This window comes from Perognathus longimembris, chromosome 5, assembly GCF_023159225.1.
Source record: "Perognathus longimembris pacificus isolate PPM17 chromosome 5, ASM2315922v1, whole genome shotgun sequence".
Taxonomy (NCBI): domain Eukaryota; kingdom Metazoa; phylum Chordata; class Mammalia; order Rodentia; family Heteromyidae; genus Perognathus; species Perognathus longimembris.
The window spans coordinates 49724789-49743490 of NC_063165.1; the positions used below are offsets into that span (position 1 = coordinate 49724789).

General features: G+C 39.7%; 1 protein-coding gene across 6 annotated transcripts in view; it reads left to right on the forward strand.

Moving 5' to 3' along the window:
* The window catches only part of LOC125351785 (kalirin), a 439002-nt gene that overhangs the window by 386688 nt on the left and 33612 nt on the right, over positions 1 to 18702 (forward strand). For all 6 annotated transcript variants that reach the window (XM_048346787.1, XM_048346788.1, XM_048346789.1 and 3 more), the window contains exons 24-28: positions 219 to 285; positions 797 to 906; positions 9211 to 9280; positions 11655 to 11744; positions 16211 to 16303. In XM_048346787.1, coding sequence (XP_048202744.1) covers positions 219 to 285; positions 797 to 906; positions 9211 to 9280; positions 11655 to 11744; positions 16211 to 16303 — 430 coding nt within the window. The remainder of the gene's footprint in view (positions 1 to 218; positions 286 to 796; positions 907 to 9210; positions 9281 to 11654; positions 11745 to 16210; positions 16304 to 18702) is intronic.

Sequence of the window (18702 nt, forward strand, 5' to 3'; positions counted from 1 at the left end):
GGGGAACTGGAGAGCATGTGGAACTGAGCACCAGTGTGCTGAAGGGATGCAAAGCAAATGATCAAGGTGAGAATGACTCACTGAGAGGGAAGGAATTGGATGGTAAAGCAGAAAAAAAAGACACTTAAGAAGATCCTAAATGTTCTATCCGCTTTGAAGTTTGAAGAAAAGAGGCATTTTGTCTGTAACCAACTGAAAGCCCATTTGTTTCCTTCTAGATTCATTATGGCTGAACTCCTCCAGACAGAGAAGGCTTATGTAAGGGACTTACACGAGTGCCTGGAGGTAAGTCTTGAAGCAATCAGTTCACAGCTCTATTAGAGAAATTGCAGCTCACCATTGTGAAGTCCTGAAGAGGACTCTGCTCTTGTTCTTTTCCCAGAGAGTAGCAAATAAAAAAGTGAGCCAGGAGAATTCTTCCTCCCAGCCTCAACAGTAATTGCATGGAAGTTTAAAGTGCTTTTGAAAGGACAGTCTACACTTTCCTTGAACTGGAGCTAAACTCATGTTTTTAAAAAAAAGAAAGTACGTGGGGCACTTCAGTACAAAAGCCATGACACACTCAATGAACTTAAGTTGAATCTGAAAAGGCTGCACCGTTTCCCCTCGAATCCACACACATTTAATATATATCAAGATGGCTAGAATGTTCATTGCTGTCCTACTTGTTGAACACTTCACTTTTTAAACTCTATGCATTCCTAGTCCTAATCCTACTTCACAAGTTTGAGATGCTTTGATGTGTCTCAATTTCATGTGATGTGCTTGCCAGTGATGAACCATTACTGTCTTACAGACCTACCTGTGGGAAATGACCAGTGGTGTGGAGGAGATCCCCCCTGGGATCCTTAATAAAGAGCATATCATCTTTGGCAACATCCAGGAGATCTACGATTTTCATAACAAGTAGGTTGGTGGATGGTTCAGCAGAGCCATGAATACCAGACATGGGTTCCTAACAAGGAGAGCAAATCCAACTGGTCAGTCTTACTCCTGGCCCAGTTCTTTACATCATTTACTCCCAAGAGTTCTTTCCTGCTTATTCTTTCTCCCCAATTGCCTGAATTCGCAGTGGATATAGAAGTAGCTGTTTAGTGCCCCTCCCTGTACTGTCTTTTGATGCCTCATCTGACAGTTCAGAATGGTTATCAGGCTTTGAGGAAAAAGCAGCATCCTCTCCTCCTTAGACTTGTGGGAAATTGTGACATTAGAATTCACCTGAAACTAACCATCCTACATTAAGGTCTTTTCCAATTCTACTAAAGTTTTCTCTCAACCTAAGTATTCCTCCATCCCCAACTATCCCATTATCCCTACTGTCAAGCAAGTAATCAATATAATGAAAATGTTCCATTACATTTACATTTCCTGAGTATCAATTGGCTCTGTAAATGTTGTTGAAGTCAATAGCATCACAGAGACCTAAAACACCACAATCCATTTTTCTAGCTCCCAACTTGATTGATGCAAGAATCATTTCCACAGCATACTAGACACAGGGGCTGAGAATTGGCAAGAACATTGTGAGTAGTTATATGGAAAAGCAATGGAAAGAACTCAGCTTCCAAAATACAAGTAGAGAGAATCTTAAGACCCAGGAAGAATATTGGCATGAAGCCCTTCAGCTTACTCAGGATCCTGCTGCAGAGAAGGCCAAGGTGGACTCATCCAGAAACTTCCTGAGCTGAGATGGAGATGCTGGAGATTAAGCAGGAAGTTCCAAAATTATCCCCAAGGAAACCCATCCCCATGTGCTCCAGTGGAGCCATCCTGAGGCAGGACAGGAACAGCACTGTCAAGTGGGGCTTTCTGCAGTAGTAGAGTGGTCTGCATCCACACTGTTCAACAGCATGGAACATAGCCACTGGATGAACATGGCTATTGAACCAGGGCTCCAAGGGCACCAGATTTTTTTACTTTACTTAATAAATTTAGGTTTACATGGTCACAGGTAGAAAGCCCAACTATAGACATGAAACTTTCAGTATGGCTGCGTGCTGTGAATGCCCAAGGGGCAAACAAGACTTGGGTGACAAATTGATCCTGGGCTCTGAAAGTTCTAAATAAAGGATGAAAGCCCTCCTTTTCTTGCAATTCATTCCTGTTAGAGCATCAGTTTGAAGAATCAGAGTATGTACCTCCCGTAACCTGCTAACCTTGTCACATTATTAAGTCAGTAAGCTCTGAACTTACTGGGAGGAGGCTGCTTGACTTCCTGAAATGTGTAATTAAAATTCCAGTCATTTTGTATCATAAACTTTAACCCTCCCCACTTGGATTATCTAGTAATCTCAAGATGCAGAAATATTTTGTCCACATACTTACTATTAATAAGATTTCAATAAGTCTACTTTGAACCATTGATCCCGAAGTTCACCATTTGAGCCCAGCTCAGAATCATCCCCTAGGGTATCTGAGCTGACATCTGAGTGGAGAATGGTAAATCACCTTACAGTCTGCCTTACGGTCTCTGGGGTCTGACTTTTCTTAAGTTCTTCCCAAAGTGACTGAATCTGGAAGCATTGCTTTATAATTTATTACTTAAAACTCAATGGATGAGGAAAAACTGAACAACTGTTACAAAAATAGCATCAGCGTCTGCCTCTTACTCTGGCTTTATGCTGTCTTTCTAGTAAAAATCAGGGTTTAAAAAATTTATTTATTGATTGTCAAAGTAATGTACAAAGGGGTGACAGTTTCATATGTAAGGCAGTGAGTACATTTCTTATCAAACGTGTTAGCTCCTCTTTCATTTTTCTCTCACCTTTGCCCCTCCCCGGTTCCCTCCCTCCCCTCCCCTGAGTTGTACAGTTGGTTTACAGCATTTTGCTGTTGCATTGGTTCGCCTTTTACCTTTTGTCTCTCCATTTTGGTGTTCCCCTTTTCCCTAGTTCAAAATAAGTTTTTTAGTAGCTGGGAATCTACCTACCAGTTTAAAAATATGGTTTCTGGAACTTGTTAAAAAAGCAAACCAGAGCCAGCACTGGTGGCTTGCGATTATAATCCTAGCTATTCAGGAGGCTGAGATCTGAGGATTGTGGTTATAAGCCAGCCCAAGCCAGAAATTCTGTGTAACTCCTATCTCCAATTAACTACTCAGAAAAGGCTGGAAATGTGTGGCTCACGTGATCAAGTTCTAGCCTTGAGCACAGAGGCTCAGGACAGCTCCCAGGTCCTGAGTTCAAGCCCCAGGAACAGAAGAAAAAAGAAAAAGATCAAACCATATAGAATGTTAGATTCTGTAGATAGAGGAACAAATACAGCTATCTAGAACAGAGTTGGCAAGTACATATAACCTATTTAGAACATTAAATAAGAAAATGAAAACCAGCCAGATGCCAGTGGCTTGTTGCTATAATCCTAGCTCTTCTGGAAGCTGAGATCTGAGGATCTGGTCTCTGAACCACTGAAAAAGATGGCACAGAAATTAAGTTTTGTTTTCATAGAAACATTTCACTGTTCTCCCTGTCAGCTACCACATTACTTCTTGTTTATATAGTTTCCAAGCCCATGGCAATTTAGAACTAATAAATATCATAAGATTCAAGAACTTCAATTAGTTGAGTGAGCAACATTAAATAAGACTAGGCAATAAAGAAGACAGATAAATAGCAATAAGTAAGTAAATAAACAATAAAACAATACTCAGGCATTGTGGTCCACACCTGTGATTCAAGCACTTAGGTGGCTGAGGCTGGAGCTATATAGCAAGAGCTAAGTCAGCCAGGACTATATAAAAAAGACCTCTCCCCACTGCCTTATGTATGAAACTGTAACCTCTCTGTACATCACTTTGACAATAAGTAAATAATTATTCAGGAAAGAAAAGACCTTCCCCAAAAAAATAATTTAAAAAAACATAAAATCAAAAAAATAGATTATAGTGGTCATAGTGTATCTCACTCTGAGGCTACACAGCCACTGTGTTAGAGTGGCAAAATAATTGATACTAGTAATAACTCTGAATCATTAATGTTATGCATTAAAAGCAAAGGACTCTGTAATTCATTTAGAAATCTATCGACCAAAAGAAATTAATGTTTTAATTTATCTACAGTTCAAGGGAACATCCAAGGATATCAGGCTGCATATTAATTTTTACATTATCTAGGAATTAAGGCTTTACTACACTCATTATATATGCTTTTACTTAAGTTGCACAAATTTTGATCAATAGAGAAAATACCTCTAAAATCTCCAATAAGAGATAAAAATGGCAATTAGACCAACTTTTAAAGTATAGTGATTGTAAACTCCTTGAAGGACCATATCTTTCCTTGTTTAACCCAGCCCCTGCTCATGGACAACTTGCAGTAAATGTTTGTTGGGTGAATGGCTAGATGGTCAGATAGATGGACTGAACAAAAGTAAAATTAGGTTCTGCAGCCTTATAACTAATGTTATTAAAATCATACTTCTCCTTCTTGTTTTGTGAAAGTATTGACACAAAGGGAAACCTCTGTCTATATGAAACCCCCAGTTATCAAAATCTCCTATAGCAGAAAAATGATGACAATTTTAAATAAAGAGTTCTCCTGGGAGCTTCTTGATGAGGGCCATGGAATTGATTTGACACCTATTTGTTTATTCTTTGGGTGCACAGAATGCTGAAATACTCACTTTTTTTTTAGCCTGAAAATATCAGGGTAACTCCAATTGTCTTACAGGGCTGGGAATGTGGCTTAGTGGTAGACTGTTTGCCTAGCATGCAAGAAGCCCTGGGCTTGATTCCTCAGTACCACATAAACAGAAAAGTCTGGAACAGGCACTGTGACTCAAGTGCTAGCCTTGGGGAAGAGAAACTCAGGGACAGTGCTCAGGCCCTGAGTTCAAGCCCCACCAGAAAAGTCTGGAACGGGCACTGTGACTCAAGTGCTAGCCTTGGGGGAGAGAAACTCAGGGACAGTGCTCAGGCCCTGAGTTCAAGCCTCAGGACAGACGGAAGGAAGGAAGGAAGGAAGGAAGGAAGGAAGGAAGGAAGGAAGGAAGGAAGGAAGGAAGAAAGGAAGGAAGGAAGGAAATACTATGTATCAAAGAAACCTACTCCTTCCTATTTTATATGTAAGGTACTATGACATTTTGGTTTTACTTGTCTCTTCTTTTTTTTTTTTTTTTTTCCTTTTGCCAGTCCCGGGGCTTGGACTCAAGGCCTGAGCACTGTCTCTGGCTTCTTTTTGCTCAAGGCTGGCATTCTACCTTTTGAGCCACAGCACCACCTCTGCCTTTTTCTGTATATGTGGTGCTGAGGAATCGAACCCAGGGTTTCATGCATGCAAGGCAAGCTCATTCCCAGCCCCTGTCTCTTCTTCTTACTCTCCTTTTTAAAAAGGGTGATTCCCTTCCATAAATTGGCTTTACTCCCCTTGAAAAATTGACCCACAGCCAATCAGCAAAATGTTGGCTCCACCAAGTGGTGAGAAAGAGGTTGTGCAGCTCACTGCCTGGGTTGTGGCTGCCTTTTACTCACAGCCTTAAATTTATCAAACATGTTGATTCCTATCAAAGGAATTCAACTAATGTCACAGGCATTTGAAATGGAGGAAGCAGCAAGACAAATGTTTGTGGCATTCATTGTATTCCTTTTACAGGCCCCCATAGGTTTGATAAACATAAAATCTGGAAGAAGTCTTTAAAGAAAATCTATTTCAGCACCCTTGTCTTACAAAAACTGAAGTTTACAAATGTTTGTGAGCTCTCCAGGCCACTTTAGATGCAGGATGCTAACCCCTGCCTTTGATATGCCTTCTGGGAAAGGTCATGAGCTCCTCCAGGAAGAATACATTTCACAGGGCTGGGGATATGGCCTAGTGGCAAGAGTGCTTGCCTCATATACATGAGGCCCTGGGTTCAATTCCCCAGCACCACATATACAGAAAATGGCCAGAAGTGGCGCTGTGGCTCAAGCGGCAGAGTGCTAGCCTTGAGCAAAAAGAAGCCAGGGACAGTGCTCAGACCCTGAGTCCAGGGACAAGGTAACAAACAGTACAAGAAATGTATCCAATGCCTAACGTATGAAACTGTAACCTCTCTGTACATCAGTTTTATAATAAAAACTTAAAAAAATACATTTCACCACAAGCAGTGGGACTATAGACCACATTTACTTTTGGAAATAATTTAAAATGACGGAAAAGGCCTTTAGAAATGATGCTATTCCCATAATGCTCAATGACACACTCGGAAAGATTTCTGTCATACATGCTAAATGTCTTAGTTCCGAAGATGTTACACAAAGCCAGAGGGAAGCATTTTCCTAAAAAGTAACTTCATGGTAACATTGGATTGTGTAATTTAATAGAGTGATGTCATTGCTTAACTCTTAACATTTCTTTAAAAGTTATATTCAGTTCTGAAAGAACCCCAGATGATGACACAAAATCTTTTCAAATTAAAAAGGTGAACGATTCAATTTATTCTACTTACCTGTAACTAGTAAATATCTACTTCTTGGCTTTTTTCCTTGAAGTTCAGTCATACATAGATGATGTAGGAATTGACAACTGAGCCGTACACTAGAATCTAGAGTTGTTTTACCCAAATATGATCTGTGGACTAGGTTCCTTAGAATTACCCAAAGCATGTCTAAACTATGCAATGCTCAGATCCTAACCCCAAAGGGCAACTGTACCTCATTATACTATTGGATTGCAGAAGTCTCACAATAAAGCACCAGCTTTTAACTCAACATCTCCAAAATATACATGGTAGGTGGACTTGGAATGCAGCATTTTATGTACCATCTAGTCAAAGCTTCCCTAGGGTAGGTTTGGAGAAAGTGATCTGCTATATAGATTTTTCAACAAAGCCCCCTAGTATCATTCTCTAGAAGTGTGGAAGAGTGGGGATATGTATGTTTATAAAGGCAATATAAGTTTACTAAGATTGAGTAGAGCTGATTCTGGAAAACTACTGTTTAGTGCTTACTGTGTATAACACACTGGGCTGGACTTCATGTATATGTGGACTTACTTGATTCTCACAACCCTACAAGGATGTTATTTAAAAAGAAGCAACATGAGACTTTGGAAAAGCTTTTCACCACCAGTGTGAGCCCTAGTTCTCTGAATTGTGTTTGGTTGTGGGAGGCAAGAACAGTACACCGGAGCAGAGACCAGTAGAAAGATGAGCAATGGTGGCTGCTGTTCAAACCATCATTTGCCTGCTTCATAACACATTTAGCCAGAAAGATCCTCCTGGGAGTGATGCCCTTCATATACTTCAGCCACAAAGTAGTCTTGACCATCAGAGACAGTATTTGAGTTGCCATGAACCTGAGTAAACAAACTCTCAAGTAACCTTGGTTTACACCTTCCACTCCTTGTCTCTCAGTAATATTTCTAGGATATACCACCCTAGTCCAGATAGTCATTTATCTTGCAATTCCCTTGCAAATTAATTATTCTTCATTCAAAAAGTTCTAACTGTTATGTTTTGGCCATTTCTTCTTATTTCACTCTCCCATGGAGATCCTCCTGTATCTCTAAATCTAATGAGTATAAATTTAATGCTGGTTGAATGCTGTACTACTCGACACATGCAACCACCCTTTTTGTGTTGCTATTCTTTAGATAGAATCTTGCATTTTTGAGCTTGGCTGTTTCCATCAGTAACCTTCCCTAAAGCCTCATAATTATTTTTTATTTGAAGAACATGTGATTCTTAAGAAATACCATTCCATTCCAATAATGCTGGCTTGTTTGAACTTACATCCCTGAATCAAATCTAATTATTTTATACATTAATTTGAAGTCCATGTAATCATTTCTTTGTTATTTGTTAACAAAGAAAGCAGCTATGACATAGATATCCATAGTGGCAGATAATTCAGTTATAATACAATTTGGATTTAAAATAGATCATGACTTTTTCCTTATTATATTTCTTCTCTAATGACATCTGAGTTATAAAACATATTTTAGCTGAAAATAGCATTTAGTGGAAGAAGAAAGTCAGAAATTATGAAGAGGCCAGGGAAGGATTAAACTCCTTTCCACTTCATGTCTGGGAGTATGTATCTATTTTATTTTGTCCTTTTTTATGTATTTTTTTCTTTATTGTCAAAGTGAAGTACAGAGGGGTTACAGTTTCATATATAAGGCAGTGAGTACATTTCTTGTTTAACTTATCTCCTCCCTCATTTTTCCCCCGCCCCTCTTCCCCTTCCTTCTACCCTCCCCGCCATGAGTTGTACAGTTGGTTTACACCAAATGGCTTTGCAAGTATTGCTTGTGGAGTCATTTGTCTTTTTATCCTTTGTCTCTTGATTTTGGTATTCCATCTCCCCTCATTCTAAGACACGTATATAAAGTATCCAGGGTACTAAGATGAGATACAGTGATAGTGGGGGTAAATCCATAGGAAGGGAAAATGAGAGAAAAATAACTTGTTTCCATAACATGGAGTTCATTTCACTTAGCATCATCTTATGTGTTCATAAGGGTATAGCTATAGGACTCTTGTGATCTTCTGCTATGACTAGCCTAAACATATACTAATTATTCCCTATGAGGGAAACCATAGCATCCATGTTTTTTGGAGTCTGGCTCACTTCACTTAGTATAATTTTTCCAAGTCCTTCCATTTCCTTACAAATGGGGCAATGTCATTCTTTCTGACAGAGGCATAAAATTCCATTGTGTATATGTACCATATTTTCCTGATCCACTCATCTACTGAGGGGCATCTGGGTTGGTTACATATTTTAGCAATGACAAATTGTGCTACGATGAACATTGTTGTGCTGGTGGCTTTAGTGTGGTCTTGCTTATAATCTTTTGGGTAGATGCCCAAAAGTGGGGCTGCTGGGTGTAGGGGAGCTCTATGTTTAGCCTTATGAGGAACTTCCATATCATTTTCCAGAGTGGTTCTTTTTTTAAATATCTATGTGTTTATTAAAAAAATTACACTATGCTCAGGTTATTGGGTAAACAAGTAGATTCATAATTGCTGAGAAAATGAAAGTTCTAATGCAACTACAATATTTCATCATCTCTTTTCACCCTAAGATGTGTGAGTGTCTGAGCAAAGGACATTGTTTTAAATAGCACCACATTTTGTTGAAATTACTTCCAACATCAAAAGTGTACTACATTATCACTTAGAGCAGAGAAGCCATGTGTAAATAATTGAGAGTTTATAGTTGCAATGGTCTCAGTATATTCCTCTGAAGGTCCAATGTATCTAATGCAGTCTTTCTCTCTCTCCTTGCAGCATCTTCCTCAAAGAGCTGGAGAAATACGAGCAGCTGCCTGAGGATGTGGGACACTGTTTTGTCACCTGGGTAACCAATCTGAACTCTTTCTTCCACTGTCCATGTTTCCAGGGGTGCACCTGGCACCACTGCTCTGTGCTAAACCTGAGGATTGGTGTTGCTGCCAGTCTCCCTAACACCGGGCACTACAGAGGGGGATCATGAGTAAGATCTATGAGACACAGTTCATCGCCAGGGAAATCCTTAGATGTCAAGTCCAAGCTCCATGAGCTTTCTAAAATTATGAGTTCACTAGAGTAGAGCAAGACCAGAACTCCTTGCAGCAGCTGAATCCACTAGTTACTTTTACACTAGTGGCTAGTAACCACTGGCCACACTTAACCCTGGGTTATCAATCACAATTCTGACCTACAAGATGCAGATGTCAGTTCCTACTCTTTCTTGTTTTGTTCTCATGGGTCAAGTCAGTGGGCTAAATGTAATGGATCCTAATCACATAAGCTAAACATTTAATCTTTGTTAGCGTCTCTACTGCCCATTATTCTGCACTTGGACTCCATGGAAATAAGGGTGAAGAATTCCATTAAAGTCCTCTTAGCACCCTTAGTTCAGTGCACTAAATGAATATGAAACTCCTCCTCTGGGCCAGGATTCTATTATACAATAATTGCCTGATTGTAATTTGCACTCAAAATGGGCTCACAACTTTACAGAATGTTTTTACAATCTAGAGAGTTTATGCTTCCAACATCCCTGTGGAATAGGCAGAACTATGGTCATGTTTTACATTTTTTAATTATTTTTAAAAATTATTTCCTGAACTTCAAAAGGTTCTACAAGGAGGTTACAATTCAAGGTGTCCATCTGTGTATCTATGTGTTTCTTGACCACAGTCACCCCTTCCATCATTCTTCCCCATCCTGTCTGTTTCTTCCCTGCCGACTCATTTCACATTTCCTTTATGCCATGTTTTAGACTTTAAAGATGGGCACATCTCAAATGAAATAAGGTGACTAGTCTGCAAACCGTAATAAATATCACAGCCATCCCCACTGCTCAAGACCTGATTCCTCAACATTTTCTCTTTATGAAATCTGAATGTTTGCTTCCAAGCATACTCACATTGCCATCTAATTTTGTTCTAATATATGAGCCAATGCCTACCCCTTGTTGATAAATGGCATACCCCTTGTTCATAAATGATTTATTAGTCCTCATACAGCCAACATAGAGAAAATAAGATTGATCATTAAGTAAAGGGATTTTATTGCATATTGTTTTGTGCAATTCATGATTTTCTTTCTTTCATCATCTTTCTTATAAGGATATTACAGATAGACCCCAAAATTGGTTTCCGAAAACCATTGGTGATTGGATCTTTTGTCAGGAATTATCCCAAAGAGACTTTAAGTCTTTTCATCTTCATGTATGTGAAGAGTAGAAAGAGTTGCTTGTAATATGCTGAGTATAGTGGCTAAGACTAAGAAGTCTGAAGTCAGATTGTCTGGGCTCTACTAGATTTTGACTATGGGAATATAAAGTCATTTAACCAACCAGTGCCACAATTTTCTCATCTATAAAATTGGAATAGTGATAGAACTCATTGCATAGGGGTAGCCTGGGCGTCAGATGAGTTAACCTATGTGAGGCATTTAGGACACTGGAGGCTGATGTAAGAAGCACATAGTTTAGCTGTTCTCTCAGGAGAGTTTCCCAAATGTTCTACAGGCATTGAAATGGGTAGTGTTTTGCCAATAGCAAAAGTACTTGGTGGCCAAATTACACATACATGTTAAGTAAAAAGCACTGAACCAGAGTGTCCTGAGAGAAATAAGAAATGAGTTTCTGCCTAGCCATAAGGCCATAAGAATCTTGGCTGCAAGTAACAATCTGTTTGGACACTGCTGTTCAGACCCTGCCCGGAGGGACCATTCTGCCTTCTCCACCAGCCCCATCTCTTCCAAGAAGTTGGGGATAATGGCATAGTTACGTGACCTGCTCCTAAAGTCCTTCCAGTGAAGATATTTGGAATGTAAGCCAGTCTCTCTCTGAGATCATGCTTTATTTTCATTCTTTATTTTCTATTTGTCTTGGGTAAAAAAGACAAACAGACATTTGTCCTCTTTCAATGTAGAAGACAACATTGTAAGTAATACAGTGGGGTAATACTCTGTGATACATGAGTTTACTTTTTGTTCTAGTACAGACTGGTATTAAGGTGACTTTACCTTTCAGCAAGCTGTTTCTATCTGCCAATAGGAGAAAAGCCTCCCAAAGTATGTTAAGGATTCCTTGGGCTGAATAAGTGCAGAATATTTTGCCACAGAAAATTCAGTCACTGATATCTGAGGATTTAACAGTGGACCAGGCTGGGCCTTCCAGGTACAGTGAACAGAAAGGAGGAACTAACAGCTAATTGTCTGTTCTTCTTTGTTCTTTTTAGGCAGACAAATTTCAGATGTATGTCACCTACTGTAAGAACAAGCCTGATTCCAACCAGCTGATCCTGGAGCATGCAGGCACCTTCTTTGATGTAAGCTCTGGTTTTCCATTCTCTACTAATTGGTAAGCAGGTAGACCTGCTTTTTTGCTTGGTATAGTGAGTACTTTGCTACCCTTTGTTTTCCATTACTTTTCACTCAAAACCTCTATATCATAAATGAATCATGGAAACAAAATAGAAAACAGTGTTTATCTTTGTTTTATCCCTGCCCCATCTCAACTGCTATGATTTTGGACAAGGGAAATGTGTTTCTGTGCTTTAGCACCAAACCAAGCTACACATTTATCTGTGTTTAGAGGCCTATTATAATGAGGCCATAGGTTAAGATGTTTTATCCATATTTTATATATAGCTTTCTCAACCATACTGGTTCTCCAAATGCTGTCCTTGGGCAACTATATCATCATCACACAAGTACTTGTTAAAAATATAAATTCTGAGCCCCAGTATATATCTATTGACTTACCATCTCTGCTTGGGGATGAGCAATTTGAGTTTTAAGGAATACCTGGAAGTCTCACATGCCCATTTTGGTTTGAGAATCATTGCTCTAGTGCTGTTGTTTCCACACTGACTACACAGTGGAATTGCTGGGGGAACTTTGAAAAACACTGGTTCTGACTCTCCAACTCCAACTGCAGACTCTGACATTACTGGTCTGAGTATTGCTTGCACTGGGAGTGTTAAGTCTCTGGTGAGAGACAAGTACAGACAGGGTTGAGCCCTTTTCCTGTCATGGATGCCAAGAGCCTTTGGTTTAGAATGAGAACATGATCATTGGTGGATGATGGGCAAATCCATCTAGTACTGCTCCCTGAAAAAAAAATGACCTATTGGCAAAAATGAACTAAACTATATAGCTAACTTCAAGATTCAAGGGAAGAATGAATTAGAAAGATGAAACTAGTAGAAGAAGGAATAAGAGAACAAAGTACAGCAAGCAACAAGCTATAGCAGTGGTAATAATCCATTCTGATAATTCTATCAGAAGTGACAGAAACTTAGAATTCAGAAATTTGAAAAGGCCAGCAGCCTACCAGCTTTTATTCATTCCACAAATCTTCGAGTATCTGCTGTTCATGATAGTGTAAATGGCCTTGTGCAGAATAAAAAGACATTTAAACATGGTATTTTTTTAACTCAAGTTCGCAAAATAAGCCTTCTCGGGGTGTCTTTCTAGACTGACATTGCCATAGCTGAATTGGTTTCATTAATTTCTTGTTGGTCAGTGAAAGAGAGACACTTACCATGTGAGTAGCTTGATGAGGAATGAGTACAGGATTTTTTAATGGAAATTAATATGGAAATGGTGCAAAGTATCTGAAATTGATATTCTTGAAGTAATGCAGAAGAACCCAAGAAAAGTGCTTCTCTAACCTAACATCGAAATGTACTCCATAGCATATTGGATATTCTGTACTATTGTTATCTTTGATAATGTGCTTCCATAAAATGATTCAGGATGGTTATTCATCATAGGTATCTAAAAGTCTCCTTTAAAGTTTTAAATAGATTATACCCTGTCTTTTACTTAGCATATCCTTCCTTGTTTCTCTGTCTCTCTCTTTCATACACAGATACATACATAGACACACACAGACACACACATGCACGCACATACTCACACACTTCAAAATTCTTACTATCCTCTGAAGGTCAAATGCTGTGTCCCATACAAACCCTTTTCTCTCTCCTCTGCGCATGCTTTGTACTTTGTTATCTCTGTGAGAGCATTTGTAATAACTTTCCTTTTTCAGGCTAACATTGTACTATGCTGTCGCATACCTCCCTCTACCTGCATGCCCTTAAAACCTCAAGGTATTTGTGATTCATATTTGTATATATCTCAGTGCAGACAATATTTCCTTAGGCCCTTAGTCCTACTTTCCTCCTTACCCTGTTCCTAGTGAGTTCTAGACTCCCAAGCTTCCTGTGATATACTCATTCCCCACGATGCACCTCATGAGTATATCAGTTGGGAAGCCCATTGGAAACCAGAATTTCATCAAGTCTGCCCTAGGCATAGAGAAGGAGGGCAAAACCTCTCCCTGATTTTTCCAAGGTCTTTCAGAAACCACAATTGTGTTATCTATGTCTATTTCAGAAGAATTTCTCTAAATTTTATACCTAGAAAACCATGTGCCTTAGTTATTTCTATTTAAAAAAATAGACTGGTTCTTATTATTCATCATTGTAACAAAAACCAAGAGAATCAAATTTATATAAAGGTCCACACATTTACCTGAACCAGACTTTTGATTCTAAATGTGAGAACAACGTAGGCATGATGTCTGATGTCCTGAGATTCCTGAGCATGCTTTGGCTGCTCTTGTTAATAGGGGCAGCCCCCTTCTCCCTGCTCTGCATGCAGCCTTCCTTGACACATGTCAGAGAGGGAAAAGCACAAAAGATGCATCATCACCAGCGTTCTTCTGGCATGGGAGTGTGTGGCTAAATGTTTTTTGCATCCATGGGGAATCCACAGCCACCAGACAAACCCACAAAATGAATTTACTCAGAGAGAGTGAAGCTGCCGGCTATTTGCCGTCATCTTCCACCAAGTCCTGCTTCAGGGCAGAAGGGAATGAGTAAAGAAATCACTACTATTGGCAGTGGTTAAATAGTTCTAATTCTAACTCACTTTCTCCATTCATTCACCCTTTCTGTAAACCCACAGCAACTCCTATGTAAACTAACTTCCAAATTACTTTTCCCTAATGTTTTGTTCTTTCTAATTTTAGCTTAGGGCAAGACCACTTATTGTATATATACCTGGACTTTTAAAACATAATACCGTTATTGAGCTATAATTAACATGCTGCCCAATTTGCCATTTGAATTGTAGGATGCAAAAGCTTTTATTAGGCCTATTATATGTAACCATCCCCACAATCATTTCCATCATTGTAAAAAGCAAGCCTAGACCTGCTAGTTGTTACACAACCTCCATCCCCTACCCCAGCAACTCCAGCCCTAAGCCATTGCTCATTTACTTTCTTATAGTTTGCCTTGTTTGAACATTCCATAGGAATGGAATTGTGCAATGTGTGGCCCTTTGTCACTGGCTTCTTTCCTTTAGTATAATGTTTCCAAAGTTATTCTATACCACTGCATGAAACAGAAACTCATTCTTTTAAGAATGCAAAACCATTACAATGTGAGCTTAAGTTTATATCATTGGGCTCTTGGAATAGCCTCTAGTTCCCTTATTGTCTATAATCCCTAATCTTTACCCCCTGTGTTGCTGTGAGGTATGTTATTCTGTCCTCATGTGTTTCTGCTCTTTAAGATGTATAATATTTTAGCTGGGCTTAGTGGCACAAGCCAATAAACATAGTTACTTCAGAGGCTGAGATTGGGAGACAGGTTTAAGACCAGCCTAGTCAAGAAATTTTCAAGAATGTACCTGAAGGCCTACCTGGATGTGATGGTATGAGCCTATCATTCCAGATAAGCAAGAAAGCACAGATGGGGAGAGTCATGCTCTAGCATGTTCTGTAAAAGCAAGACCCTATCTTGAAAATGACCAACAAAAAGAGCAAGTGGAGTGGCTCGAGTGGTAGAGCATCTGCCTAGCAAGTATGAGACCCTGAGTTTAAAAAAAATCCATAATATTACCATTGAAAAAACATAACCATCAAATCCTCCTTTATCCTAATTCAGTTCCATCACTAACCTAACCATCTGACTTATCTGTTATTGTTCTGTTTTGTTTTCCCTATTCTAGAACCCCTATTTGTATATCCTATGTGCCATTCAAGCTGCTCCTCACAGTGGTTGTTTCAGCTTATTTTAGGCTCTCCCTTCAGAGTGCATCATTTTTTTTTACTTTCCTTTTAACCCACAACTCCACCACAGACGTAGTCCCAGATGGGACTTTATCTCTTCTAACCTCCTCATCACTCCTGATCCAGTCATCTCATTCAGGTCTCACTGGCCGTGACATACCATAGACTATAAGGTTTTTGAGGACAGGGAATACCTTTTTCTACCCACCATAAAACTGGGATTTGGGGAAGAAGATCATTTGAAAGTAGAACAAAGAGTGGATTAAAAAGGTAAGACCAGAGGTCTTGGCCTGAACATGAATGATGAGAGTGGTATCCATGGGAAGGGGGCAGAAAGGTTTGTCCTCAGGGATAATAAGAGAGGAAATGGCTAACAATGACTTGGGTTTCTAGGTTAAGAGACCTGGGAAATGTGCTGTTGATCACAATGAAAAATGTGTAAAAAAAACTAAAGTTGAGATATGTTAAATTTAAAGAGGAGAGATTTATTTTTAATGTGAACATCCATGTGCTATTTTAAAGAGACTAGCGGTAGATAAAGACAGTCTTTCTTTGTCTTCCCTATACCATCATTGTGTGTGTGTGTGTGTGTGTGTGTGTGTGTGTGTGTGTGTGTGTGTGTGTTTCTCTTCTTAACCCTGCCTACCTCTTTCCAGAATACATACTTACTCCTCTCTGCCTCATTGTGCCCTGTTTTCATCCCCGTAGGAGATTCAACAGCGGCATGGGCTGGCCAACTCCATCTCTTCCTACCTAATTAAGCCAGTCCAGAGGATCACCAAGTACCAACTGCTCCTGAAGGTACCTGTCCTCTCCCTCCAACTCCCTCCTTAGCATTACTGACTGGGGAAAGGGACTCCCAGATTTCCTATCCAAAGACCTTCTGCCTAGAGCAGAGCTTGAAGTACACCCACACTGGAATTTCTGCCTCCAGACTGTATAGCTCATCTCATAGAATATCAGATGCTTGTCTGAGGCTTCAAAGAATGAAAATTGGAACCAGGATAAGTTATGACTACTTTTTTACTCCTACCCACTATTGCAAACTTTTAGCGGTTGTCACCTCAAACACTGGCAGGTTCTCAGGAGCTTTCCTGTTCCCCTCTCCTGAGCAGATTCCTCCCTGGAGGAAGAAGCTTTTGATGGAATCATGGGTCAGAGACTTAAAGACAATGTCAGTTCACCTGGATAGTGGAGGCTAGGGTGGCACCTGCCATTGCCTAATTTCTAGATCTGTCAGGACTACATAGTTACTGGGGGAAAATAGTCAGAGGAAGCATAGAATTCACAATAGTATGTTATATATTAGGGCTCCATATGTTTGGAGTTCTAGAGCCAACCAGGAGATTCGGATTTTCTTTCAAAATCTTTTCTTTAAAAAGTTAAATAGCTAAACTGTGTAAAACACAAAGTAAGTTGGGATTATCCTTCTTATATAAGAATATGCTGAGGCTAAAAATGTGGCATTTCCACAGAAAGCCAGGAAAGTTGATATTGTAGACAGAGATTAATATAAGTCTATACTTATTCTTAGAGTATAAGAGTGGATTTTTTCCTCTTTTGAGATTCTCTGCTGGTACAAAAGATAAAAGAGTAGTTGGAGAACATGTTAAAAGAAGTACATTGTCGGAACAAAGTGACGAAGTTGAGCTCATGTATAGAAATGTCTGAGGAATCTTACATATTCTGGCTTCTCTCAACCTGAAAGTCAGTCTGGTCTCAAATCTAGATCTCTAGTTATACCATGGTCTTTCCCCACTCCAGCCCCTGAACTCATGCTCTCTCTGTCTCTCTCAGTGAGAGACTCTGCTGTGAAAAGAATAAAGACAGCAGTGAGGTAGAGGTTCAGAAAACTTGTGCTTGGCTCTTCCATTTTCTTCCATTTTGCTCTGGGAGCAAAGGGCCATGCACCATCCTTCTGCTTCTGCCTCCTTCCTGCCGAGCTCCTTTTTCATCTGTCAGCCTGCACTTAGAATGATTGAGAGTGCTACAATGGGATGTTATGCTATTCTCCTTTATTAAGGACTAGTGTAGGAAATAACAATGGAGAGAACATGTCACCTGTTTGGACAGAAGTGCTTTTGCTTCTTTGTTTTTTAAACAAAGTTTCTCCGTAAAGACTCTGAAATCCTGATAAGCTCTGGAAGTCACAGGAGGAGTGTTCTTTCTTGACCCTTAAACCACAGGTGCTTTAGCCCCTCTCTGCCTCTATCATGTTACTTAGAGTGGACCCTGCTTAGCCTGGATTTCTGTGAGTAGTCACTTTTTCCTTCCCCATCCCACTTAATATTTGATTTTCTTAAATATTTTTCCACGTGCTAATAGACTTTTTAAAATTGATTTTTATGGGGTTTAATTTCTATATCTTAAAGCTTTTACAGGACTTAATGGGGTGGTGAATTTAAAAAGAAAAAAAATGTTGACACACAACCACACATGCCTGTGTCTTAAAATCAATTAAGATGCATTCTAAGAGGGGCTGGGGATATAGCCTAGTGGCAAGAGTGCCTGCCTCGGATACACGAGGCCCTAGGTTCGATTCCCCAGCACCACATATACAGAAAACGGCCAGAAGCGGCGCTGTGGCTCAAGTGGCAGAGTGCTAGCCTTGAGCGGGAAGAAGCCAGGGACAGTGCTCAGGCCCTGAGTCCAAGGCCCAGAACTGGCCAAAAAAAAAAAAAAAAGATGCATTCTAAGAGAAACACAGATATTTCTCTCATTTTTTTAATTCCTTGGGGCTGAAGGCCCATAGGATGAATTTTGTAATACAGAAAGGGAGAGAAATTGGGGCTGGAATGGACCACCCTGGATTTGGCTTGAGGCAGCTGGAGGGATGTCTGTGGGCTTCTGGAACTGAGTGTTTACTGAAGAGGCACTTGTGCAGGAACTGAAAAGTGGACAGATAAAAAGTAGCAAGGATTTTGTTATAGAGAGGCCATAAAATATTGTGGGGGGAGATATTTTTGGCCTCTTTAAAATGTGCTAGTGGCAGAGTGCCTGCTGAGTAAAAGAAAACTAGTTTGCTGAGCTTTTACGATAAATAAATTATGTGAGATTTATTTTCATCTTAAATTCAGTTTTATTCCAAATAAATTGATACTTAATTGTCAGTATCCTCTGGGGCTCATCACTTAGGTACACCATGAACATAGAAACTGTAACTGTCAGTTACAGTGTTCGATATTCTGCTTATAAATCTA